This window comes from Nesoenas mayeri (assembly GCF_963082525.1).
Source record: "Nesoenas mayeri genome assembly, chromosome: 1".
NCBI lineage: Eukaryota > Metazoa > Chordata > Aves > Columbiformes > Columbidae > Nesoenas > Nesoenas mayeri.
In genome coordinates this window covers 123088002-123115121 of record NC_137541.1, presented here as the reverse complement: position 1 = coordinate 123115121, position 27120 = coordinate 123088002, and the positions used below count along the sequence as shown (strand labels likewise).

Genomic DNA, 27120 nt, shown 5'->3' with positions numbered 1-27120 from the left:
AAACTAACACTTAGGTATTACAGAGCTCTCAGGCTTTGCTTTCCTTTGGCTGAGGCTGGACTCCGGCTTTGGCCACTTTTCTCTTTTGTACTCAGTGTATCTTCTAAGTGCTACTGCTTAGAGATCCTTGTATCAGTGGAAACAGCCAGGTTAACAGTTCTGAAATAAAGCATGACTGTCTTCATTTTATGTAATGTAAATAGTAGAACCAATCTGCTTTATCCAATTCTATTAGCATTTGGTATAACTATAGACCATTACTTACTGGCAGTTGAGATCACTGCTCAAGTTCATGTTTGCTAAACAAAATAAACTTTGAGGGTCTAAGAGAACACAATGCTTTCATATCTAGCAGTGATATTATGCATTTCCTTGTCCTCCTTACTGAATAATTCTTGAACTTAATGCTAGGGGACTGTAAGGCCATCTTGTAGCTGCAGCATGTATTCCTAACTCCATAATTATTGTTTCAGATTTTAAGTTTTAGAACTTGTTTTGTAAGCGGAGGTGTCAGGACTTGCCAACTGCAAGTGTGTTAATTAAGTTTTTTAACAAAAAAACCCCAAACAAAACACCGACTCAAAAACAAACAAAAAAGAAAGCAGCTTATTATTTCACCTCTATAAGTAAAGACAACTAAAAAGAAAAAATGGAAGTTGTGAGTACTAAGAAACAACTAAAATCTCATTCTAAAAAAAAAGAAAATAATTTATACTTTACAAGCTCTTGTGGTTCAGAATGAAGTCAACAAATATTAAAGTAAAAATAAAACAAGATATTTATTTTATTTCTTAATAAGAGTTTTAGAAACAGATGAGTGATGTAGTGGATTTTCCATCATGTTAAATCTTTAATGAAAGCCAGTCATCTCTTTAAAAAGAGACTGTAATTCAGTAACAGTTCACTCAGTAGTGGAATTACTGGGTGAAATGCTGTCAAGATTAAAACCAGCCCATGTATGTACAAGATTAGAAACAGCCATTCAAATTGTGCTAGTTAGACTATACAAGAAATGATCTTATCACTGCAGCCTTTGCTTGCTTTCCTCCTAATGTTAATTCCATTTGATTAAACTGGGAACTCCTTACGGGAAAGACTTTTGCTTTGGTTATATAGCCCATACTACCCTGAAGTATTTTAACTGTAGTGCTTGGGAGCTATTTGAGTACTGCTGATAATAAATATGTAGTCATCAGCAACATTTCTTATGTGGATGAAGATGCAGAATGTAATGACACTAGAAGATGTCTGGTTCTTCAACTTCTCATTTCCAACCTTATTATGTAGTTTCTCTGCTGCTTATAATACCAATGTGCAAAATATGTTCTTGTGGTTTATGATCAGACTTAATTATGTTTCTGCTCCAAGTTACACTGTTAACTTTTACTATGAATTAGAACACTTTCCTGCCATAGTTTTCCTGTGGAGAGTTTTTGGCTGTGGTGCACTAGGACCATACGGAAGTAAACAGAAGCTGGTCTGCCCTCGACCCAGGCTGCAGGAGGGGCACTGCCATCGTTACTGTGCTTGAATAGTCTGTGGACAGTGCCCTGCAGCTAATCACCATAGTGGGTGGGGAAGAGTGACTGCAAGTGTAACCAGTGGTAGCCTGTGCTTGCCGCATGGCCTTTGGGTATAGAGTATATAAGGGTTGGAAAAATGTGGTCTGGTGGACATTGATATTCAGTGTTGTTAAGAGTTCATTAAAGGGTATTGATGTTAAATTCATATTGAATTAGACTCATTACTCTCGCCAGCCCGCCCATCGTGCTCAAAGAGGTCCTGCCGGCAGTTTTGCGTTCTCCACATCGTCTCACGACATTTTCCCACCTTTGAAATTGGATTTGTCATTGTAATTTGCTTTGGAAGGGATGATATTAATGCCAATAACCAGTATCTAATTGCTTCTCATGTATTGGAAGAAGAAAAGGACCAAATATTCAAAGAATTACTTTCTGAACTCTCTCTGAAGAAATAATTTGTACGTTTGTTGAAGACAAATTCTGATCACCTTGCTCAGGTTAAATTTATAATTATTGATATTAATATTTAGTTGTCAGTTAAAGAAATTATGAACACTTTCAGCCAAAAGGGTATGAGTCAATATAGCAAGAAAGCTAGTATTGTTTTAATGAAAGACAAGTTGTGAAAAGCAGCAAATCAGCTTTAACCTGTATGGCAAAAAAAAAAGTCTGTTGTCTGGATCTTAAACTAGTCTGAGAATTTTGAGCGATATAGATCTGATTTCACCAAGGATGTTCATCATAGCCATCCTCTTGAACTTTGGCCTGAAGGTCTCGAGGAATTAAAATGTGTTTTGGACAGTGTGTCCTTTAGGTAGTATTTTGGCAAGAACAGACAAAAACCTGGTAGTTCCTGTGGAAGTAGTTGTGGAGGGCTTTCCTGCAACAACACTTAAAGCTTATGTAACTGAAGAAGATAAAGTGATATTGCCATGGTAAGAAAATAAACCATGTATGTAACTGCAAGTTTCTTGTACACAGAAATACTATTTTTGTTGTTAGCCTGAGGTGTCCACCACAGTTGTTGATAAATGTCAACATTACATTGATAAGTGTCTCAATTTTTTCTGTTTTCAGAAAGTGAGGAGTTCTTTATTTGTTAGAAAAGAGCAGTGTGCCTTGCTGCTCCACCTGTAGCCTGCTTGGTGGGTTGTGATTTTAGTTCTTTTGTGGTCAGGTTATCCTTTCCCCAGAGTAGAAGATCGGTACCAGGAATACAGAAGTGACCTTCTCAGCAGTTTGTTCATTGGCACAGGTATTGAAAAGCATTTTCAATGGTGACTAGCTTTGTTAATCTTATTTGAGTGCTTGGCAAAAAAAATATAATAAACAGTAGAACTTAACATTTGTAAAGGTTTTTATAGTTAAAAGTCATACGTGTAAAAAGCAGAAACTCTGAAAAGTTTGCTGAAAGTGGTAATTATATTAATGACCAGATCTCCAAAAAGCAGGAATCAAACTTACATTAATTTCTCAAACGGTTTTGGTTTTCCAACACCTATATAAAATTACCAGGCTTTGCTGAAAATTATCAGAGTCCTTTTATTAATACTGGTCTAAATGCTTTCCCATGTAACATGGGAAAACAACAAAACCTGCTGTTAGTCTGTGATACTCTCATGTGACATCCTGCTTGGGCGTATTTTGTCATAATTTGGAATACTTGAGAAGGATGTGGGGTTTTTATCTGTTTGGTTTTGTTTGTTTTTTTGGTTTTTTTTTTTCCTGTAGGAGGAGGAGGGTGACTGATAAGTTGTCTCAGGAATTACTTCTTGAATGGTATGCCCAAATTATCTTTTGAATGATTGTTTAGGAATAGAAATGCTGTGCTGCATTTTAAAGAAAAGAAAAATATGATGTTATTTAGTGTTAAACTTGTCCATATAAAGACACATAGCACTGAAACAGCTAAATTGCTCTTAATTTTTACCTCCCATGGCTTTATTGCAGTTTTCTATGTAAACACATCCTTAGAAGAGCACAGATAACCTTAAACAGAAACTATAATAACATTTTGAGCCACATTGTTAAAGACCATATGTAATATGTAGTTGAAAGAATTTTCATACGTCTGACTTTTATGCGTAAGTGCTGTTAGTGTAGTTGCTTTCAACCTGATTTTTTTCAAGGTAAACACTCAGATAAGACATCAGTGCTTAAATTTAGATATGATCTGGACTTATGTGCATATGAAGTTAGTATCTGTATATGTTTAAATTTTACCTTTATATTAATAACTTTTAATCTAGAAAGCCCTTTTTTGGAGGAATGGAATGTTAAAAGAGGACTTCTTTTATATATAAAGAGAATACTACTTTGTATATAGATTATTGGTTTATGAGGAGAGAGTTAATTATTTGGAGTGACAGATGGGAAAGAAAATAGTTCTGAGCTCATCTACAGTAGTGTAAGATGAAAGAGGGAACACAAACAGCTGAGATGGCTGGGCAGCTCAGAGCTGGGGTAAGCACACTTCTCATAAACTAACCTCTGTGTGTTAAATGTATGTTTTAACACTCTCTGTCTATATAAAAATAATTGTGTAGATTTTGAAAGTTCTAATTGTACAGAATATAAAAGTTATACCTGTCTGAATGCTTTGGTCCTCAGGTTTGTTCTATACTTCATGTCTGTGTGCCAGTATGACATTTCATCATCCCCCTTGCTCAGGCAGGAGGAAAGCCTCATTGTGCTCTGAAGGCTACAGGACACCATGGATGGGAGGGCTGTATTTATCCCAGTAGAACTGCCACAGTGGAAGACAATCAGGGCTGAGAACCTACCTCCAAGTATTGTCCATCTCCTTACCTCTGAGAAATAACATTGGTCCTCAGGCTGAAAAATGAAGGCTCATGTGGTCTTATCAGCCCCATTATTGCTGAGAGATAATACTTTCCTCTTTTCTCACTTTCCTGGCTGGAGGAGTTCACTCCCTGAATTTATGAGCTTTCCACCTCCCAAGTGACAGAGAGGTAAAACCCTTGAACACAGTAGATGTTGAATGAAACTGGAACAGTGCTCACAACCAGCGTCCTTTCTGCCTGCTCATAACAACACAGTGCAATAACCTGAACAGAAAAGAGTTGCAGAGAGCAGATGTGTGTAATGGGTCTGGTGTGCATTTGCAAATTATTGATCTCCTGAAACATCATTTGTTCATTACGTTGCTTTCACTGACCTGAGAACACAGACATGTTCTGGTGCTGCACAGACCTTTGTGGGGAGAGGGTGTGCAGTATGGTTGATGAGGGTATGAGGCTGTGAACTTAGAAGCTGATGTGTATGCTTTTTCTGGAGAGTGGGAAAGTACAGATCTTGGGTGTTGATCGTGGTTTATATGTGGTTTATATGTGGTTTATATGTGGTTTATATGTCGCTTATAGCGTAAGTGGTGTATGTTAGGAGAAAGTGTTTAATGTTGGATCTCTTTGTGAAGTCTCAGTGCAATGATGGCTTAAGCTCTTTTGTGAGCAAGGGAAGGTGAGTAGCTCAATGTTCTTTATTCTTTCTAAAAGCAGTATAAAATATCTGTTGCAGATTCTTGAGGAAAATAAAACTACTTGATGAACTGTTATTTAACAATTTGTTACTATAATGATTTTGCTTATGGTGAGAGTTTTGGGATGGCTTTCTAAGGAAACAGTGCATACAATTGACTGACAGTGCAATTGTAGTTCCTCTTATTGTCTCTCCTTCTTGCTTGAATAATTTCTGAACTCATTGTTTAATGTCAGTTGAATTTTTTAGAGTTCAAAAAATTGCTGAGATAACTAAGTTCCTACAAATATCAGTACTTAGAGAGAAACTGCTGCTTTCCTGAAGGGAATGACACAGAGTTCAGTTTACTCATTCTGTTTTTCTGTCAGCTTTCTGGTCAGTTGGTTCCTATGTCATTTTTGTTTGTCCCACTATATGTTTTTTCTTGTTGAGGGGGTATTGGGAGGAAAACAGAAGGCAGAGGGGTTAACACTGTTGGGGAACTGGTAGAGGTTAGGGTACAAGAAATGCAGATCCAACCGACTTGTTACTATTTCAAAATACTGATGCAAATTGAAATGCCAGTGCTTGTATTTCCATTCCAATAATTTACAAATATATGATAAATTTATAATATAATGACTATGGCAGATACTTTTCTAATAAATAGTAGCTGGTCTTCAACCCAAAAACCAGAATCATAGAACTGCCTGGGTTGGAACAGACCTTGAAAGACTATCTGGTCCAACCTTTTGTGTGAAGGGGAGCTTAGATGAGATTATCTAGCGCCTTGTCCAACCTCCTATTGAAAACCTCTAGTGATGAGGATTCTACCACATCCTTGGGGAGGTTGTACTAGTGACTGATTGTTCCCACTGTATGAAATTTCTTCTGTCAAGATGAAACCTCTCATGGTGCAACTTGTACCCATTGCCCACATGTGACTCCTTGTCCTCTTTGTAGCCTGACTTTAAGTACTGGACTGCTGTGATGAGGCCCCTCTGAGACTTCTCTGTGGAGAAAAGACCAAACTCCTTCAGTCGTTCCTCACAGGGGAGGTTCTCCAGCCCTTAGATACTTACACAAAAAAACCTGTGAAGTCCCTGAGTCTTGGCACGTTGTGGAATTCCTAATCTCTTTTAACCTTAATTTTCATATTGAACAAACGCGTGAGCTGTTGGAATCAGCTGTCCACAGTTGCAAAGTCTAATTCCTGCAGAGTAGGGGCCCCTGGCATTACCTCGAGCATGTAAAATGAAACCTCTGTTTGTGGAATTTGGGTGTTACATTTGCAATAAACAGGAAAATTAAATTAGTCTCTTGCTGGACCATGTTGATCTTTCCTCCTGTTTGCTTTCTATTGTATGTCTGTCTGCAGTCTATTTTATTTTGTTCCTCAGTCTCTCAAGTTTAAACATAGCTTTCTGCTCCTTTTCTCCATTTTACTGTTTAATCCACTTACTGCAAACACCTTTTTTAAAAATTTTATTTTATTTTTTCTTTCTTCTTCTCTCCAGGAGCTCTTAGGAATGTTTGTATGCTTTCTTTGACACAGGGCTAGACTTGAGACTTTTCACACCCTCTCCCCTCTTTCTGATGTGTTCAAGGTAAATGAGGAATAAACTACCAATTCCTTTGGAGTACTGGTGGAGAAATATCTTCTCTTAAGTGGCTAAACACTGTCCATCCTTTTAGGTACTCGTCTGTCCCAGTATTTACAATATTTAAGTTTTCTTAACTTGCAAAAGAACCCTAATACAGAACAAAGACCACCACTACTCCTCCTCAACCCACCCTCTCGTTCTCCCTTTCAAGCCTCTTGTCCTCCCGTGGCTGCCCCAAGTTCTTTTCCTCACCTTCTGCATACTCTAGGAAACTGAAGCAGGAAGATAATCTGTGCTCTGCTGATCTCCCTCATATTATCTTTATAACGCTCGACTTTAAAAGCTGCCTGTGCTGTAAGATTCAATAGTACATATGTGGAACTTCAGATAACTCTCTTTCCCCCCAACCCCCTCCAGGATTTGCTTGCATTTGTAAAAAATAGAAGCATAATAATAGAGGAATTGCGTGCAACTGAGTACAATAAAAAAAAAAAAATAAGCAAAGATTGAAGTGCTGATCTTCTAGCACTTAAGAAATGCTTTTGAAAGAGCTGTACTACTAAGATTGCCTATTCTGAAAACACTGTATCAGTATTATGTGATTTAAAACTTTTGAGGTAGTCCTTGCTTTGCATGAAATTACTATTGGCTGTGTTACCTGGCATTTGGAAGGTTTCTGACTCATGTACCACACTTGGTTGCTCTGCCAAATTATGAGAAGAAAAAAAAAAAAATCAGTATTTTTTCACAGTTCTCTAAATTACAACTGATGGGGAAGACTGGCTTACAAAAGTGCTGTGGGTTTTTCTGCAGTGACATCTGTGGCGTGTATATATAGTAGGTTCCCAAGTTGGAAGCCAGAAGAGTACGTGGGAAGTGTGAAAAGGGGGATGGGAGGGGAGCAAACAAGAAGTTCAGACAAAAGGAAATTGTTGATGCAAGTTAATGCCTTTTCTTAGTGATATTGATAAATTTCTGCTGCTGTTCAAGCAGTCTAAATTATTCTCCTTCTGATTCTGTTTCCTTTTTCTTTTCTCCTGTTGCCTGGAAAACACGAGTGGAATCTAGTTGGACAAGAGGCTACTTTTTCATTGTTTTGTGACTCTGTTGCTAGCTATTGTCCTCTTGGCTCAGGCAGTTCATGTCAGTCTTTGTGTGGAGTAAGAAAAATGTTTTTCCTTTTTTCTCTAAAGATTAAGTTCTAAACTGTGTAGATAGCACTGCTTTCTTTTCAAATAAAAGCTAACTTAAGAGTATCAACTATCAGCTAATGTATTTTTGCTTGTGATGTCACCTTTAGCACTTTTTTCATTCAGATATGCTTATTAAATTTGTGGGCTAGTTTTGGGGGTAAAGCAGTCTTGAAATCTAGTTTCACTTTTTAATATACTTTGTTTGAAATTAAGGAACTCTAAGCAAGACAGCTCATTTAATGAATTTTTCTGACAGGTATAAAAAACAAATCACTGACAATGTTGTATGAATACTGCTCTTAAGTAGGAGCAGAGCCCTAACACCCAGTAAAGTAGTGCAGCCTTAAGCGGTATCACTGAGATCTTGTTTGTTGTGGCTTACTTAACCCTGTTCTTTACTACATCACTGATTATTTGTAAATGAAGATTGTTTTGGGGGACACTCTTGAAACAGAACTGAAATGTAGCTGTTTGCTGGTATGAAAATGCACTTGTGGATGCATAGGATAGTGCAAGAATGAGACATTTAGTTCTATTGTAAGTAACAGTTCTTGCAGGCAGTATTTATATGATCGCACTTCTTCATTGCCTTTATTTTGCTGTACTAATTGATTATATGATGGTAAGAAAATATGTTGAAAAAGGAAGATGCTGTAACTGTTTGATTATCTGTTGTGTTATTTTTTTTTTCTTTTTCAGGCATCTATTAACAAGCTAAAAGTGACAGAACCATGGCTCAGTTTCCAACACCTTTTGGGGGTAGGTGGTTTCTAGTGTATTCTGAAGTATTCTTATACGCAAAAATTCTGCATAAATGTGTTGCTTTCTAAATATGTTCTGTATGGATAGAGTTTGTGGATAGTGTGTCTTTCTGAGATTATAGTTTATCTGATTTGTGATGCTTTTTCAGACCCATTAGAGAACAAACATGAAATTTTGCAGAGACATCTCAAAAGAGTCAAACAGAAAAGCTGTGCTGGATCCCTTTTTGTGCATTGATCCATTACAGTCCTATAGTTTGTAACCGTAGGGCAGATCCAGGCCACTCAGCCACTGACAGTAGGGCATAGCCTCATTCTGCAGTTAGCCGGTTTTGTTTGCCTGTCTTAACCTTCCCCATTCAGTCCTGCCTGTGTTTTTTTTTTTAATATACTTTTATATACTTTTTTTTCAGAGGAAAGTCTAAAATGCTATTTAAATGTTATAAATTCTAACTTTATAAGCACTACTTGTGGCTGAGAAATGGATATGCTTTTTCTTTGAGGATTCTTGGACTTTTTAATTGCTAAAAAGTACAGCAGATGCCTTTAGATGCTATCATTTTAAATATATGTTCCTTATTGTCCTGTAACCCATTTTTATATTAGAACAAAGGTGCTGTATTTTTTTAGCTCTCCATTTATGACAAGGGAAGGTATAGCAACTTGAACTTCAGTCTTTTTGAAAGATCCAGGAAGGGCCGTGGTAATGCAACAGAGACATTACTTTTTGTTATTCCCATCAAACATGTTTTTGAGCAGTTTTGCAACCAATCTGTAGTAAGACTACAAAGATAAATTTTGCTCCTGACATGTAGTAACTAGTTTGGTTCCGCGTAAATGTTGCATCTGTTAAGGGCTTTTCTTTGGAGATGCAGATATGATTCTTGTGTGTATGTTTGTGTGTGTGTGTGTATATATATATACATATAAATATGCATACACACACCAAAAAAAAGTGTGTCTGTATATAAATATATATGGAAATCTTTGGGATTGAATATAGCTAGGAACTAAATTTGAACTTGGTGTTTCAGTGGGAGATTTCAATCAACACGTGTTGTTCAGAGTATGTTGTTAGAGGAACACCAATTCTTGTTAAACACGACTGATTGCACCCAGTCTCTGCCAGTCTGAAAAAGTCTCTGAAGCACAACAGAAAGAGCAACTCTTTGCATGTGGTAGCTAGAACAAATGTATCATGGGAAGCTGCCATTCGTTGTCTCGTTTATCTTTAGCTCCAGCCCCTGGAATTAAATCTTGTTTGGTGCCAGACTTCAGGAGTAAAGCTGGCTCCCGAAAACCTTGATCAAATGAACTCGTGGGACAGTTTAATGTAGGAGACACTTCCAGATCATGTAAAAAGTTGTGAATAGCTTCATTTCACTATGATCTTTCCAGTCTAAGAGAAGTCATGATGTGAATGAAATCTGCTTGTTTGGACCAAAGTATTTCCTTTCCTTTAGAGTTTGGGCTGTGCTTTGCATGCACCCACATTTAAACATGTACATGCATTCTTAATGGAAATCTTGTCTTCAAAGCATTCTCCTCTGCTGTCTTCAGAGAGTTTTCATTGCATTACAGATGGATAGCAGCTTTCTTTTTTCAACTTTATACATTACCATTTGATCTTGCATCTGTTGTCCAGAATCCTGTTAATTCTAGTAGATGGCTTTGAGAAGGAAGGGAGGAATTCACTATTTCTTCTCAAACAACTTTTCTCATCTGACTGCTCTGCAAAGAGGAAGTTTAAATAAGCATGTGGCTAATGTAGTTTCTGGACTATCTTTAATTCGTAATGTGGTGTGAGGGAAGTTTGTTACTACATTAATACTTGAACCAAGTCTACCAAGTAACGTCATATCTCCTCTTAGAAGAGTGACAGCAAAAGTCTAAGGTTGTTGTAAGAGGAAACCAATGGTGGAGAGAAAATCTCAGATTTTATGAGGAAATCTGTCATCCTTTTGAGAATGCAACATTTTGTTACCTGTAGTCACCAATCAAATGCAGAGGAGAAAATTTATGCAGTCTCCATGTTTGGAGAGCCGTCACTCCAAACGTGCAGTATCTAGTGTCCCTCTGCTTGTGAATACCAATAATGATGTTTATGTTTTTATTTCACTTCCTTTCTTTTTAAAGAATCTTTCAAGTCAGTTTGGGAAATGGGTATGGAAAGAGGACCGCACCTGCTATTTAAATTGGGGTGACTCATTGATGCTTCAGAACGCAGCTTACTTTAAGGATGACTACTGAAAAAAAAATAAGCATTGTAGGATTTTTGTAATTGTTAGGAAGAATGCTGTATGCTGGACCTTCTGTTGATTTGTCCAGGAGAAGAAAATGCCCATTTCATATATGAGAGCCCACTGCTATGCTTTTAATGATGAGGTGATTACTAAGGCATGTAAAAGAAAAGGTGGTCAGAGGGTTTGCTGCTGCATTCAGTAATAGCTTGCTTATGAGTCAGTTTTGTGGTTTGGTGATATATATCCAAATATATTGAAAAGCCCCACAACTTCTGTGTTAGCATCCAGGATCTGAAGACATGAATGATGTCTTGGTATTGGGTAAGATCCTGCTTCATGCCCTCACTTATATCTTCTAGATTTCTCAAATAAAAAAGGATGGAAACAAGTCAATGCCATCCATGCTTTTCTGACTGAAGAGGCTGCTAAGCTTGCTTGGTTTAGCATTGGCTCTTTTGATGTTCATATCCCACAAAGGAGATCTACTGTTTCAATACCAACCAGATCTCCATCTGGAAGAGTAAATGTTGACAATCATTTGTACCAGATACAAGGACTCCAGACAAGAAATCAACAAATTTTGTTTCAAAATAGTTAATAGAATACTTTTTTAGTTACCTTATGCCATAAGAGTTTTTAGTTCTGGGTTTTTATTGCCTTCTTTGTGGAAGGTTAGGAAGAGCTGGGGGTGTGTTATGTTTTTGGGGCTTTGGTGTGTTTTGTTGTGTGTGGGAGGGGGTTTTGTTTGATTTTCTTTTTTGTTTCATTTTATTTTGTTTTTGGTGTTTGTTTTTTTTTTTTCCTGTTTGGTACTATAGTCATGCATACCTCAAATTCAGAGAGAGCAAGCCAGCAAATCATCGCAAATTCAATGGTTGGTTGGTTGGTTTGTTTTTCTCTCCCCACATTATGTTAAAGAAATTCTCCCTCTTTGTGTAAGCCACCTCATCTAGCTGTAGGATCTTAGCCTGGAGTAGTCATTTCCAATACAGGGATATGTTCATCTGCCCCTAGTTGGCCAAGACTAGTTGGTCTAGTCTGCATATTGGTCATAAGTTTTACTAGTGTTCATTTCATCCTGTCAAGAGTTCTTGAGAAGATGGGGGAGATTATTGGATATGTGAACTATTGTGTTTTGGGATGTTTGTGCCCAAAGAGGAGTCCTTTTTCAGCCCCACAGGGAGCACAGCTATGAAATCTGTTTATGGTGCCTCTGTGAGCTTAATCACTAAAATTCTGGGATTTTTGGACTAATTTGAAAATGTCCTGTCTTTGAATTAGATACTATTAGCGTGTCTGCTTTTAGAAATACACAGGCTACGTAAAACTGAGGTAATAATTTTTTACCAAGAATGTCTCTCTTCTTTCATTAATGAAATCTGCCGTTTAAAGGAATGTTTTTCTTCTCTTGTCCATTTCCTTTTCTCTCCAAAGTATATCTTGCCACATGAAAGTAGATTTTTAAATAGAAGTAGTTCAGGAGACAGGAAATTCTCATGTTCTTTATAATTGCTGAGTCTGATTCTGCCTCAGCCTGCAAGCAGCTTGAAAGACTTGCTGTAAATATTTGTGTACCGTATTACTTGAAGTTTAATCTCTAAGATGTTAGTACTGAGACAGAGTGAATGCTAGATCTTCTCTTTATTTTTCTACAAGTCTACATTTTATCTTCTAATATTATTTCGATAAAATAGTGATTGTGTTAACTTGGATACCTTCATGTCATTATGTTCCTATACAAATAGGAGTTACAGTAAGTTGCACCAGTGTAATGTACTTCTATGGATGTTGAAATAATTATGTTTTACTGGTTAGAAATTATTGAGACAAACCTGAAACACAGTATTAGGGTGTTTATTTGAGGTCTTGAGTGGAAGCTGATACATGTTTGCTCTGAATATAAATTATTTGGTGGGTGAAAGTGAAATGTCTGCAAGAGAAGTGCTGCAAAAATGGAGGTAAAACTGGAGAAAGCATTGTGGAAGGACAGGACTGTAGAAGGGTAGTAAATCTCAATATAAGCTAAATATTTGCCTCCAATTCATGAGTATGGTGCGAAGAATCTGGTCTGTGTAACACATTCTTACTCAGTTTTCTCATTTTCAGAAAAATGAGGAGCACACTTTGCTGTGCTATTGTTGCCTGTGAGAAATGTTTACTATCTGATTGAATCACGCTTCTCCTAGACACATAAGGAGAAGAGTTCTCTTATAATAGTACAAAGCTACATAGTATTTGAGGTACCTTTTCAGTTAAAAGAACTTGAATTGCATTTCAGCTATATGTGCTCTGAGAGGCAAATGACTTCCTACTCCTTAAATATCTAGTGCTATGGACCTACTGCACTCTATCCTCTAGTATGCTGATGTTGTCTTTTAATAGAGCATTTGTAAATTCGATTGCACTTTGAGTAGCGTGGTTGTAACTCAAGATTTGTATGAGCCAGATAATTGAATCGGTGCTCAGCAGTCATCTTAATTAGGTAACACAGTCCTGGTAAGTTCATACATCCTAAATGACTATTTAAGGATTAATGGAGCTTTCAACTATAGGCTTTGGATGAATGGCTTCTGTGTATATGTTGTTTTTAGACATCCAGTATGATATGGTAAAATTACACTCAGAAATAAAAATAGTGCAATTTTTAGATAATGTTTCTTAATTTTATTTCTCTTTTTTTTTGAACTAGGCAATCTGGATGTCTGGGCTATTACTGTGGAGGAGAGAGCTAAACATGATCAACAGTTCCATAGTCTGAAACCAATATCTGGATTTATCACTGGTAATGAAATAGTTTTGACTTCTAATTTCATTTAATTAAATCTTAACTAATGAGCCTAAATATGTATAGAGTTCCCTATGAGACATTTGGGCATAAGAATTTTAAAAATGGAACAGATATTACTCATTTTATATTCCATTTTTCATATGCTTTACCACATCAACCCATCTTTTCTGTTATTTTCTGATATTTTTCTGATATTTACCAGCTATACTGGTTTATGCCACTTGATTTTTCTATAAGTAGGAATAAAATAACTGTGCTAAAATGAAATAAAACAGTTCTATTGTGTAGAGCCAGCTGATACTTAGAAACTGTAGAGTTAGAATTCAGGATGTGGAATCACTCCAATACCTGGTAATATTTATAATGCTTTTAATGTGCTCAGTAGATTAGCTCACTGTACTGAGTCTGGCTGAGATGGAGTTAACTTTCTTCACAGCAGCCTGTATGACACTGTGACTAGATTTGTGACTAAAGTGGTGTTGATAACACATCAACTTTTGTCTGTGGATGAACACAATTCCCACACCACCATGCTCAGCAAAAACTGGGCGGGTGGGAGCTGTTGTCTTCCAGGGTAGCCATTACTCAGAGACTGAGCTTGGGGACAGTGGTGAGTGATGAGCTTTGCATCACTTGTGGTTTTTTTTTTTTTCCTACTCTTTCACTAATTAAACTGTCTTTAGCGTGACCAATATGCTTTCTGAGTGTTCTAACTTTTGCTTTCCCGATTCTCTTCCCCATCCTGTTGGGAGTGGAGGGAAGTGAGGAATTGGCAGAGTACTTAGTTTCTGCCTGGGGTCAACCACCATGCTAACACACTAACAGATTAAGAAGTTTATTTAAATAAAGATGTATCGATTTGACCAAAATCTGTTTCTGGAATGCATTCTTTAAACTATTAAAATTGGCATGGATGACTACTTTTAGAAATCTATATGGAAATATTTATTTAAGTTGTGGGAAGCAAGGCTGCAAGTAAAGAAGTTGCACTACTAAATTTTCATTGAACACCACTATTTTGCTTTAATTTTACAGGCAATAGGGTGCCATTAATGGTTTGTTTTGTTGTATTTAATTTTCTTCAGTGCTGTCTACATTCTGATGCTCATTTGAAATGAAAGGTATAGAAGTCTTTTACCTTTCTTGCTGTGTCTGATCCATCAAGAGGATTTCCAGAGTGTGAAATCGTTATCAGATTCTTAGCAGTCTCATCACAGGCATACATGCCTCCAAGTATAAAACTTTTCTGCTACTGTTACATGACAGATATGGTACAGAATACTACTGTTTTTATTGACCTTCTTTGATATTTAGTGCTACTGTTTACAGCTTTCCTCTACAAGTCACAACATTTCCAAGTGCCTAATCCTTTTGTAATTGCTTTTCTACCTTTGCTTTTAATGGACAACAGAAAAATGACTTTGAAATATGCTGTTGCTTTCTTTAATGGTGTGTGGCTTATCAGATTCACATCAGGGTGAAGACCACTAGTTTGTGCTAGCTGACTAGCATTGTACTTCCAAAAAAATCTCAAGAGTTTATATTGATACATAGTCTCTGTGAAGAAGAAATTTTCTTCTTCTCACAAGGCCATTAACACAGATAAGGGACTGTGAACCATGAGTTTCCCATTGCCCTGAATGTTTATGCCCAGTTGACTTAGTGTGGTGCTGACTGTTGCAGATTTAAACAATATGTGCTTGTTGGAAATATCTGGTAGGTGTACAAGTGACAAAGTAAGTTTAAATCTCATACCCTGTTATTTATGTGTAGTATTAAGTATTTATGGATTTACTGTTGCTTGTGGTTTAGATATTTTTGACTCACGATTTCCTCTTTCCTCTTACAGATATTTTTAGCATTTTATGAAATGATGTCCTATTTATTTTATAGGTGATCAAGCTAGAAACTTTTTTTTTCAATCTGGGTTACCTCAACCGGTGTTAGCACAGATATGGTGAGTACATGGGAGGGGATGGGAGAATCGCAGTTATATCGTAGTTAAGTTTAGTTGTACAGACTTGGACAGTCACTGTCTTTCACAATATGGAGTTTAAAATCACCTGTTTAGTTCAGTGTGCTTTCCAAAAGTCTATAAGGCAAATGTGCTTTGTAATATGTTTTAGCTGAGTTTTTAAGTTACTAATTTAGTGATTGGAAGTAGCCATCCTTCTACAAATGACACTTGCAAAGTTGGCACTTTGCAACCCTCATTTCAAATTACTAAATGCTTTAAATTTTTTTAAAACTGTACTTATACAGTCACTAAGCACAGTAATTAGTATTAAAAATCTTCTGATGGGGTATCGTATGCAAGACTTGTCACAGAAAGACTTTGCTACAGAAATTAAGACTGGCATAGACTGTTTCCAGTGTAGTTGGAGATACAGCTTGAAAGCTTGAAATTTTTACCATCCCTTGGTGAGTTTAGACAAATCTCCATTGCTGTGTGTTACACATGACAAACTTTTCTACAGTCTCCCATTTTTTTTGTGCAGAATTGCAATTGTTTCTGCTTAAAATTATGTGACTGTGCCAGACCCAGACATGCTAACTTGCATAGATTATTCATAATTTACATGCATTATATTACTACTCAAACTTCTTTTTTGGCACTAGACAGAGCGAAGTAGTATTGTTTTTCATTGTAGACTGGAAAAAGCAGCAGAAGGATGGGTAATTTTCAAAAAATATGTTAGCTTTTCCTCTGTTAACTGTTTGAAAGAGAGGGTAGTTTATTGTAGTTATAAAACCTTTTTGTTGTATTAAGGACTTTTAAAGGGAGAATCTTGCTCTGACTGGAGAAAGAAGATAACTGTTTTCTTGCAAGAAAAACAATTGCTTTGGAAATATGCATGCCTAAAAGAGGGCCTGAATTTACATGACTTTTAAATAAATAGGTTATGTTCTTTTCAAATTATCTTCATCTTACAAACATCAAATCTGGTCTCTACTTATTTGTTGAAGACTCAGTGGGAGCTTAAATGTCCCTTTGGAACTTCCCTTGCCTCTTAATTAAACAAAGAAAGTTTTGTCTTAAACAAGACATCCTTTCTACAAAAATGTTCCGTAGGTATTAACTTTAAATAGGTGTTAACAAAACTAAACAGTTGTAAATAGTCTGACTAAAAATCTCTTCCTCTCCAAATTATTCAGTTTTTCAGCCTCTTGAGAGGGGGAGAATCATTCCACTAGTTCTGTAGTTGTCATAGAGACAAGACCTGAACTTGTGCATTTTTTTAAAATAAAGCTGAACTAAAACTTATTCATGCTGCCTTTATAAATCATAGAAAGCATACAGACATCCCTTTCTTGCTGTCTCTCTTCTCTTTTTCAATCATCTGTGAATTAAGCAAAGTAAATATTTAAGTGAAAATCTAGATCACTTGTATATATTCCCAGTTTGAATTAGAATAATAAAGTGGGAAAACAGTTGCATAGTGGTAGTAAAACTCCTTAAAAAGAAGAAAAGAAAATAAAAAAGAGGAAAAAAAATCCTCCCCCTCCTTTATTTTCCCACAACTTGAATGATCTAACTCTTGATCTGTCAGTGAATGTTTATTTGTAACCCACCACAGATTACTGCTGTCCCACAGAAACAACAGATGTTAGGCTGTTTAGTGGCAAGAAGTCCTCTGCAGCCTCCAAGGAACGTCACAGTATTGCAAGACTATATTGAAAAATGTGAATCATTGTTTGCCTTAGCTCCCAGGGGTATGATCTCAAAGTGGCATACTTGCTTTGTGAATTAATAGCAGTATTCTAATGTTGTCTGTCTAAATTTCTATTAACATTGATATAGATCCATGATTACTTAAATAGAGGGTGGAGTTCTGGAGTAATAAACCTCAAATCTTTGTGAGAGATACAAGCTGCATAAAACTTCTTTTTTTATCAGTGTTCTTTATTTCCTGAATAGGTGGATTTTTCCTTTTAGATAGCATTTTATTATTAGAAGTAGCGAAAAGAAGGTGCAGCAGTCTTTAAGGAAGGAAAGTTGTTATTCTGAGTTAGAGCAACTTGCGAAACTCTTCAAATTAAATTTCTGATCCTAGAAATATGGAAGTGTATATATGTTGTGGTTTTGTAGTGTTTTCCTGTTCTCAATGTTCTACTTATTTTGAATACAATTCATTACATTAATCTTTCTGCAAGATAGGAGCCTAGCATTTGTTTCATGAAGGGTTACCTACAGCTGTATGTAGACAATCTCATGCTAATACAAAGTTTCACCTGTTCTGTTTAACTATGGAAGTTCTTGTATAGAAAAAAAGAACTGGGAAAGGAACTGCAGGGGGGATTTGCCTAACGAGTAACTGGCCAGACTGTTTTCAGAGTTCTGTGCAGAAAAAACAAGTGCTCTGTTAGTTTCCAAACATATTACGAGGGAGAGAATTTTGATTGCAGGAGTGAGCAGTATAAGTATTTTCACTGCCTTATATTTTAGGTTTAATTAAAACTGAATTGCTGTTTTTATATTGTGAAAATATGGTTTTCACTAGAACATAAAGAAATGCTAGCTAGCTGAAGTACCAGTTAAATGTCTTCTGCCTCAAGAGCTGCTTTGAGAATATTCTGCAGTTAGTGTAATTGTTTTTTAAGATGAAACTCTAAGGAGTATGTCTTATTTTAATTTCTGCTATTAATCAAAACTTCCCTAGAATTCATTTTCCTTAAAAGTAGTAGCTACATGGTCTTTAGCTTTGAGAATTCCTGTGTCCCTTCTACTTGTCATTCCTTTAAGAAAACAAGTCTCTGGAACCTCAGTAGAGCAAATTAGTAGAATTATTGTGGTCTGTCATGACAACTTCTTTACTGTTCTGCCCTTTAAAAGCTTTGGAATCTGCCAAACTGATAATCTATTAAGAAGCCTCTATAAGTAGGGCTTGAATTGAGACTGCAATGGCTTGGAAGATAACTATTTTTAAGTAGGCAATAATCTGGCTTTCTTCTAAAGCCCTCATAAATAGTGGCCTCAAAAAGCATCTTCTGTGTAGCCAGTCTCTCTGGAATTAAATGAGAACTAAAATAATCAATGCCATCTGTTTTTTGTGCATTTAGAGTTATTTATTTTTTCAGGACAAAAGCCATTGGTTGACTTACCTAGTTCTGACATATACTTCCCTCACAACCTTCTCAGTCTTTCACTCCCACACTTGGACACATTCATGGGTGGCAATTCCGTGAGCTGTAACTGTTACTATACATGCATTAATTAAATGGCTGATGCTAAAGACCCAATTTCTGCAATTGTGGCTGGGTTTTATAACACAGTATGGGATTGTATAATCTAATATGGGAATGTAAAGCTAAATAAATACAGATTTTTGAACTGCAAGGAGCTTTCCTTGTTTTAACACTTGGTGCTATTTTCATGGGAATAGATGTTTTGTAGGATAATCACAAGCATATTTGACAGAAAAAAACCTTAGTTTCTGTACTTCATAAGTGCAGAAATAATCACATGGTGTTTGCATTCTGCAGAAAAGAGCAGAGAAAAGATGAAGAAATCTGTAGGGAAAGAATTTTGTCAGCACTCGAAACCTAGCATTGTGATGAAGTCCACTGCATTCTCTCCCTGTTATAAACACAGACCTGTTCTATAAAATATAATAAATATTTTGTCAATGTTTAATCTGTTTAGTGCTCTGCACTGGTTCCGGTCAGACCTTAAATGAAAACAAATTCAAGAACACTGCATTCTTCCAAATTTCATTAGAAGCGGAACAGTGAAATTACTGTTTACTGTCAGCCACTCGCTGCATTTAAGCTGATGGTTATTCAAAAGTTGCACTCTAATCTAACAGCATGACACAGTAATTAGAAATGGAAATTTACCCTATTTTTGCACTGAAGATTTTATCAGACAAAAGCTGATTTTTGTTAACTTGCTTTAAAAATGTGTATAAATTCTTTAGTGTCTACATAATTTTTCTCACTGAAATTTGTGCTGTAAATTTAAATAACAAAGCCATTGATGTAGAGTAAATGAGTTGAACAGAAGGTCAGACGTTAAATTAAATGCTACTGCTGATTATGTGACTAGGAGTTCAATTATAAAGCAATGAGACTGAACATAAAAGTTTCTTCTTACTGGACAATTAATATTTTTCTCGTGTAGAATGCGAAGACTTAGCATGTTCTAGCAGTACACTCTGTATAATATAGTGCCTGGAGAATCAAGGTTACCTACAGTGTGATATTTACTCTTATTGCATTTTCATGGCCATACAAATGACAGGATGAGGGACTCTGCCTGTGTTTTAGTACTGGAAAGGCTTGCATTTTCTAAATTGAAAGTATTTGCAGGGGTACAAGCCACTTACGTTGAACAAGTAAGACTAATATAAACAGGATTTGTGTAATTACTTTGCTTAAATGCAGAGATGTAAGGAACATTGTGACTATTTGAGTTGCTGGTGTCAGTTGGTCACTATGCAGCTGACTGACTTCTCTGTACCTTGGGGAAGGAGTCATCTTTGGGAGGATCACTGACTGCTTGGAGTGCAGTCAAAGATCTGATAGTAGAATAGGTTTATCCGCACCAATTTCTCTAGCTTTGTTCCTCTGTACATCCTCAGCTTGCTATCTATATAAGCCTGGTTTTTACTGCTTGTTTCCACTGTGCATGTGACAGAAGAATGCCTAAGCATGAGTTGAACTAAACTTTCATGTAAAACCCCACACATTTTCCCTCTTGACTGTTTTTTTGATATTTTTTTTTTTTTTAGTTGCCTTTAGAAAGCTGTGGTGTCTGCTTGTAAGCACCAATTAAATGAAGCTAATTATCTCTCCTGGTTTTCATTGTTCTTAATACTCTGTAATTTTCTGATGAGGCTTTCTTACCCTTGGTATTCATTCACTGTATGTTAGTTTACTTTCTAGTGCAAAACCCACCCAAGGGAGCACTTCAGGAAATACATTTAGCCGTTAAGTTTCTGACATTCTAACACTCCAAATACCTTTTCTCTCTTAAATGTTTTGGGTCAGTAAGACTTGCAGCATGTATTTCTCTCAAGTGAAACTTCTAGAAATCTAACATCACTGTTTTTAGGTGGTGACTAATTATGTTATATGGACTATTTTGGTTTTACAAAGTGAAGGTGTATGAAGAAGAAGATGAAAATATACTGACTGGTGCTGTTCCTTGTAGGCCTGAGTGATGGTTTTGGGCAGCAAAAATTCTACAGCAGGTTGTGGAACACTTCCATGCTATTGTTGAAAAACAGAATGGATCTTCTTAGTTGTCACAGTTAAATGATGAATTCCTTCAAAATGAATTTGGGCTTTTTACAGGAATTTTAAGTTTATATAAACATTTCTGATTTAGAGAAAATTTTAGAGAGATGCAAGGATGTCTTTTTGAGTTTTATACCTGTTTCTTTGTGTAGGAGGAAAAGCACTACATACTGCATATGTGCAGTCTGTTTGCAGGTTTGCATATAGTGGCTTGTGGCATGTACATGCCACTGGACAGAAAGCCATGATGAAACCTAACGAACTCTTAGTATTTTTATGTCCAGAGAAAGCTATTGCACTTCAGAATAAACAGAACCTGGATACCTTCAATAAAAGAATGTGAGAAGCCTACTCTCTGTTTTAAGCTATTTTCTAGAAGTAACTATACCTCTTATTTGAAATATAAATTTTTCATTAACAGCCATTGCAGTCTGTCTTTGTTGCTTAACACTCATAGGAGAGAGGCTTTTTTTGCCTCCATTGGGGTTTTCCCACTCATCTCTGCAAGTTGTGTGATAATAAAAACATAACATCTTCCACTTCAGCCTAGCCTGATATAATATCAGGAGGTACCAGTGTGTTACTTGCTGTTCTTGGAAGAGTGATCACAAGCTGAGACTCTAGAGCAGTGATGTTTTGCAAAGGAAAGGAGATTCCCATGCCAAATTGGTATGTCACTTGGTCTAGGTTTGCCATGCTGGCCTTCCTTCTCCCTTCTGCTGCTGGGACTGCCAGATATACAGTCCAACTGCTACAGTAGATTTAGGCTTCCAAAGGCTGGTAGTGGGATTAGAGGAAGATTTAAAGTTACTGAAAAGTAGGCAGGTTTTATTTGTAAATTAAACTTCCCTGGGATACAAAGCTTCAAGAAGTAACACATAGAAGTTCTCACAGCCAAAACTTGTTCTTCAGGGAAATATATGTAGTAATTCAACATCTTTCAGGGAGTGGTGCAATGCATACTTTTCAACTGTAAGCCTCAAAGTCTACAGTTTCCTCACTAGACTTTCTTCTTTCAATACTGCTGCCATATTTTCAGTAGTGTTATTTAGCCTCATCACATCAAAATAAATTGTTTGAGACAGATAACTGAGAATGCTGTCTTATAAGTATTGGAAAGGGCTGCAGTTGTCACCATTTTTGAAGTAATACTACTGGTGATCCAAACCAGGGGAAACTGTTATGAGGTATGATTGACCTGTGGTAGCCCTTACTGAGATCTACCTCTTCATTTAGTTTTCCTAGGGTTTTTTTGTTTGGAGTGGAAGAGTTTTCATTTTGTGAATGCTTTTCCACTGTATTTACTTGGCTGTCTACTTACTGAAGTTTCAATTATAAATAACTGACAATTTATTTCAGTACTTTTTTGATAACTATTCACGTACTTGCATGAAATCTTTCCTTGACAGGGATTTGATCAGAAATAAAGCTCTAGTTTAACTAGACTGCCTGGATCCTTTGTGTTGTCATGACTGTGACATGTAAATGTGCATATGAACTTAGAACTATATATTATTCCAATACTGAAATGTGTACTTAATTCTTCAAATGAATGCAAAGAAATAAGCATAATGTTTTAAACTAAGTTTACAACTGATTAGATTATTAATACGTTTGCTCTGTTTTATGGTTTGCAATTGCAGGAACTAACATTCTTCTTCCTGCTGCTCTCCCCCCAACCTCCCAACCCTATTCCCTGCTGGGCATGGTTTTCTTAACCATCAAATGAAGAAACAAAAAGAAGACTGTTTAAGTCAGACTACTTTACATGAAAGCCTATTCAGGTCTAGGCTCGATATTTTATCTTGAATACTATTGTTTAACTGAAAACACATTTGTACACTTGAGATGTAATGGTGTTTAGTGAGGTGCACAGATTTAAGTAACATTTTATTTAAATTGTAGCTAAAGTACGAATTTGCAGACTAAGTCACTTTGTTCCCTGTGGTGCTGGTTGTAGTACCATGTAGTTTAATTTGTGTGATTTTTGAAAAGTTTTTGTAGAATTACATTAATTCTTCTGTAGACGTTTCACTGTAATTCCTCCACGAGTTGAAAAGTGACTTTAAAGATATTTATTAATCACTCCAAGAAAGAAATCGAAAAGCTCTCCATAAACAGTGGCTTATTTTGTGGCCGTATTTAGCCTGATGTTATTGAGTGGAGATTAGGCTTGAATATACATGCCTGTGAACGCTCCTAGGTCAGTTCTTGAAGTTCCTAATTTAAGAATCTAACTGTGAAAATCATGTATTTTGTAGGGCTCTAGCTGACATGAACAATGATGGGAGGATGGATCAGTTGGAGTTTTCAATAGCTATGAAACTTATCAAATTAAAACTACAAGGCTATCAGCTCCCATCTGCACTGCCTCCTGTCATGAAGCAGCCACCTCTTCCTCTGCCTAGTGCACAAGGATTTGGTAAGCTCTTTGTTTTCTTCCTAGTTAGATTGTATTGTTGCAACCTCAGTTGAATTTGATAGTTGTTTTGCAGCTTTCAAAAGACACTTTTAGGAAAAACTACTTCTAAAAGTACGTGGATAAAACCAAATGCTTCCACATGCATGAACATGCTCCAGAAAAAAATCTCAATGAGCTTTTAGCACACAACCATACTGAATTACGTAATTTGAGGTCCCAATTGCTTCAGATCTTATACTGTTCCCCATAAGTGCAAACGAAAGTGTTTGCAGGGAAAAAAAGGTGAATCAGATGGCAGGGCTAGTGCATTCCAGACTCTGGTGGAGTTTTTATTTAAACCATTGTTATTTATCACTATTTTTATTACGGGATCTCTAGCTGTGGCAAGATTAGCTGTTTTTCTTTATTTTTTACAAGTCATGGTAGTAATATCCCCTTTTGCTTTCATTTTATGAGCAGTGCTACACTGGTATTAGCTAGAACAGCTGCTGATTCAGTTCTCATGGTTGGTACTGCCAAGGCTGCCATCATTTCAAAGAAGATGGTAGGGAAATGGAATAGTGAGAGGAAAATAAGAGATGAAACTGAACCCCTCGTATTTGACACCTTAATGTTCTGCTGTATTCTGTAGTAAGAGATCCTATACCTTTCTGTTTTAGTCCTTGCTGTGACTCAAGTTGGTTGGTGCTTTAGAATCATGGCTGTCCTAAGAAAAAGGAACAGTGCATTTGATAAACTACATGCAATTGAGTTTGATCAGTTGTTGCTTCTACAAGTTTTACAAACAGTTTTATTTTTGACTGTAAGAAATCAGTAAAATTGAAGAGAACAAATACTGGTTTAAGTGAGAAAAGTCATAATAAAGTCAAACCTCCAAGAAAACTAGCAGATTCTTTTTTTTCCTCATTCACTGTAGACTTGATCTCAACTGTTTGCACACAGCCTCATTCTTTCCATTAGCATGGCCGGACCTCCTTAACCTCCCTGTTATCCATGCAACTGTGCTCACACCTAAAATACCTCATTACTGTGCTTCACCCTATTAGCTTTGCACTGTTTCATCTTGACAATAGGCTGCAAGCAGTTATCCTGAAGCTTGCTCTTTTCAGCTGTGGCTAAATGTAGGCTTTGGATTCATTACTCACTGGAAGCTGACAGTGCTGCTCTTCATATAGTTCAAGGCAACCAATTCTTTTCTTCAGCAAATGCTAATAGGCTTTTTTGGTCAGTGTTGCATCCAGTGTGATCTTATATACACACATTATAAAGTGGTATGTTGTTCCCTCTGCATTGTTTTATGTTCCCCTGCCATGCTAATGATGCAGTAGGGTGTGTGGAAGTTTCCATTTCAATTTGCTCTTTAATTCTGCATTTACTGCTGACTTGCAGGCTGCGGTTAAATTATGTCATATTAGGAGTCTCTAAATTAGAAAAAATATCTCCTTTTCTTGCCCATAGGTATTGGGGGCATTGCCAGCATGCCATCTCTTACAACTGTTGCCCCAGTGCCGATGGCACCTATGCCAGTAGTAGGAATGTCTCCACCATTAGTATCCTCTGTTCCTGCAGCAGCAGTACCTCCCCTGGCCAATGGAACTCCTGCTGTTATACAGCCTCTGCCTGCTTTTGCTCATCCTGGTATGCTACATACTGAGACGCTTTATTCTCTTGCTATTAATAAAATATTTTGCCATTTTCTTTGGATCCAGAGAACAGTAGACATGGAATTAGTCATTCTAACTTACTTCGGGTAAGGACTGTGCTTTGGTTTAGCGCAATGTAATTGGTAAGCATATTCGCATACAATTGAAAAGAAGAAACATGGACATACCATAGTCATAACAGTCAGTCATATTGAGGAAAATATTAACCCTGTTATAACAGCAGTATGATAAATTTAGCTTGGCAATAAGCTGTTGCCTCGAAATTGGTCCTCTCCTATATATTTATAACTACTGAAGTGCTGCTATTTGTTAGGATTACTTGAAAATGTTGGAATAAATATGATTTCTAACATTAATCACAATATAATTTGAAATCAACAGTGTTTGCATAAAACTGCAAAAGTAAAAAAGACATGAGAGAAATGCCTTTGTTTTCATCTATTTTTTTATACCCTGTTAACTTATCTTAACATTTTTAAAGGGATACCATCAAAAATACCATAATGCTTGTATTTGGTGTTAGGAACTAGATTAAAGTAATTGAATTTCTAGATTTTAAAATATTAACACTAATAAATACATGTATTCTCTTATTTACAGCCACATTGCCAAAGAGTTCTTCCTTTAGTAGATCTGGTCCAGGATCGCAGCTAAATGCAAAACTGCAAAAGGCACAATCGTTTGATGTGGCTAGGTAAGTTGGTATGGAGTGAGTGTAAGTGTGTATCTGGTTCCCCAGAGTTAGAAAAACTATGTCTTTTTCACAAAGTTGTTCTCAGAAATAATATTTACTTGCAGAAATCAGTTCCTGCTGAGATACTACTTCAGGATTTCACAGGATGCTGTGGTTTTACAAGGAATGCTCCATGAGAAGTAAATCATTGAAGTATAGTAATTAGCTATTACAGTATGTGTTGAGACTATTTTCAGACTCTTGGAAACTTAATTTTTAGAAAAGCTTTTACTTCTGTAAACATAATCTGTATTGTGTAATCCTGCAGAGGTAGGCCTTCTGTTAATGTGAAAACATAGCAAGTAATATTTTTTTAAAAATTAGAGACTCTAGCATTATTTTTAAAAGCAAAATATTTAATAGTTTTCCTATTTTTAATGCATTCCATATAACTATTTCTTATATATTCTACAAGTTCAGCACAAAAAAAATCACCTAAAAGGCTTTTAGATTATTTCAAGATGTAGGAAGATGTATGGTTAGGCAGAATGTATTTTATTATGGTCTAAAGAAATGTATCTAACAAAACTTCCCGAGAGGAGGTAAGATAGTAATTTCACATTTATAAATCAAAACTTTCTCAGAGGCCTATACTACAGCTTTTTTTTTTGCAAGAAGAAAATGGGTTGGATGTGATTTAATTTTCTATTTTTATTTTAATTTTTCTTCTGCAAGTTTTTCTTGTGGCCTGGTATTAGATCAGTGACACTACTGATTATTGGCAAATAGGATTAAAAATCTTCCAAAACAAACAGTTCTTTTTCTCTTTGAAATCTAGTCCTGTCTGGAACACAGTGGCTATTCTCTGATAAAATTTCCAGGGGTACAAGGAGTTATCTGCTTTGTCTGAAACAACACTTAATATTTATAATGAACGAAGTTCAAGAAACATCAGCTGAAATTGCTTCTAGATGTTCAGTAAGAGGGCTGTCATAGTTTTGGGATTAACTGTATCTGGATCTTGCTGGTCACTTTTGTTGCCAACAGAGGCCTGAAACTCAGGTGAGATTACTTCTTTTCTGAGGTGAGATTGCAGGGTTGTCTGAATCTCTTTGATTGCTGGAGCTTCCTTAGCTCAGTCACAGTTACTTCATTAACTCTGAAACATCTGCCAGGACTAAAGGGGTGGTCTTCCTTCAAAGACTGCTCCTTATGCTGAGTGATGAACTATAGTGTGTCTTCAAGTTTTCTTTTGGAGAAAACAGATAGCAAGGTGATTGATTTGCAGAGCTTATGGAAAGGGAGGAACAAGAGCTAAGTTCATTAAATTGGAATGTAAAGTTGAAGATTTTCTTTTTTTCCTAGCTGATAATTATCTTGGGAAGGGTGAAATTCAAAATTCCACTTGTGGTGTTATTATTGCTCTCTCTGCCAAGTCACCAGCAGTGAATTCTTGGCATACGTGGTGTTTGACATACATGAGTCAACTGTTATGTCCTCCAGCATTTTTTCTTCCAAAACCACCATTTCAGT

General features: G+C 36.4%; 1 protein-coding gene across 1 annotated transcript in view; it reads left to right on the top strand.

Moving 5' to 3' along the window:
* The window catches only part of ITSN1 (intersectin 1), a gene marked incomplete at its 3' end in the record, with an annotated part of 134459 nt that overhangs the window by 22165 nt on the left and 85174 nt on the right, over positions 1–27120 (top strand). The window contains exons 2-7 of the mRNA XM_080345557.1: positions 8497–8556; positions 13491–13583; positions 15483–15546; positions 23090–23250; positions 24709–24888; positions 25515–25608. Of these exons, the coding sequence (XP_080201683.1) occupies positions 8529–8556; positions 13491–13583; positions 15483–15546; positions 23090–23250; positions 24709–24888; positions 25515–25608 (620 nt within the window). The 5' untranslated portion in view covers positions 8497–8528. The remainder of the gene's footprint in view (positions 1–8496; positions 8557–13490; positions 13584–15482; positions 15547–23089; positions 23251–24708; positions 24889–25514; positions 25609–27120) is intronic.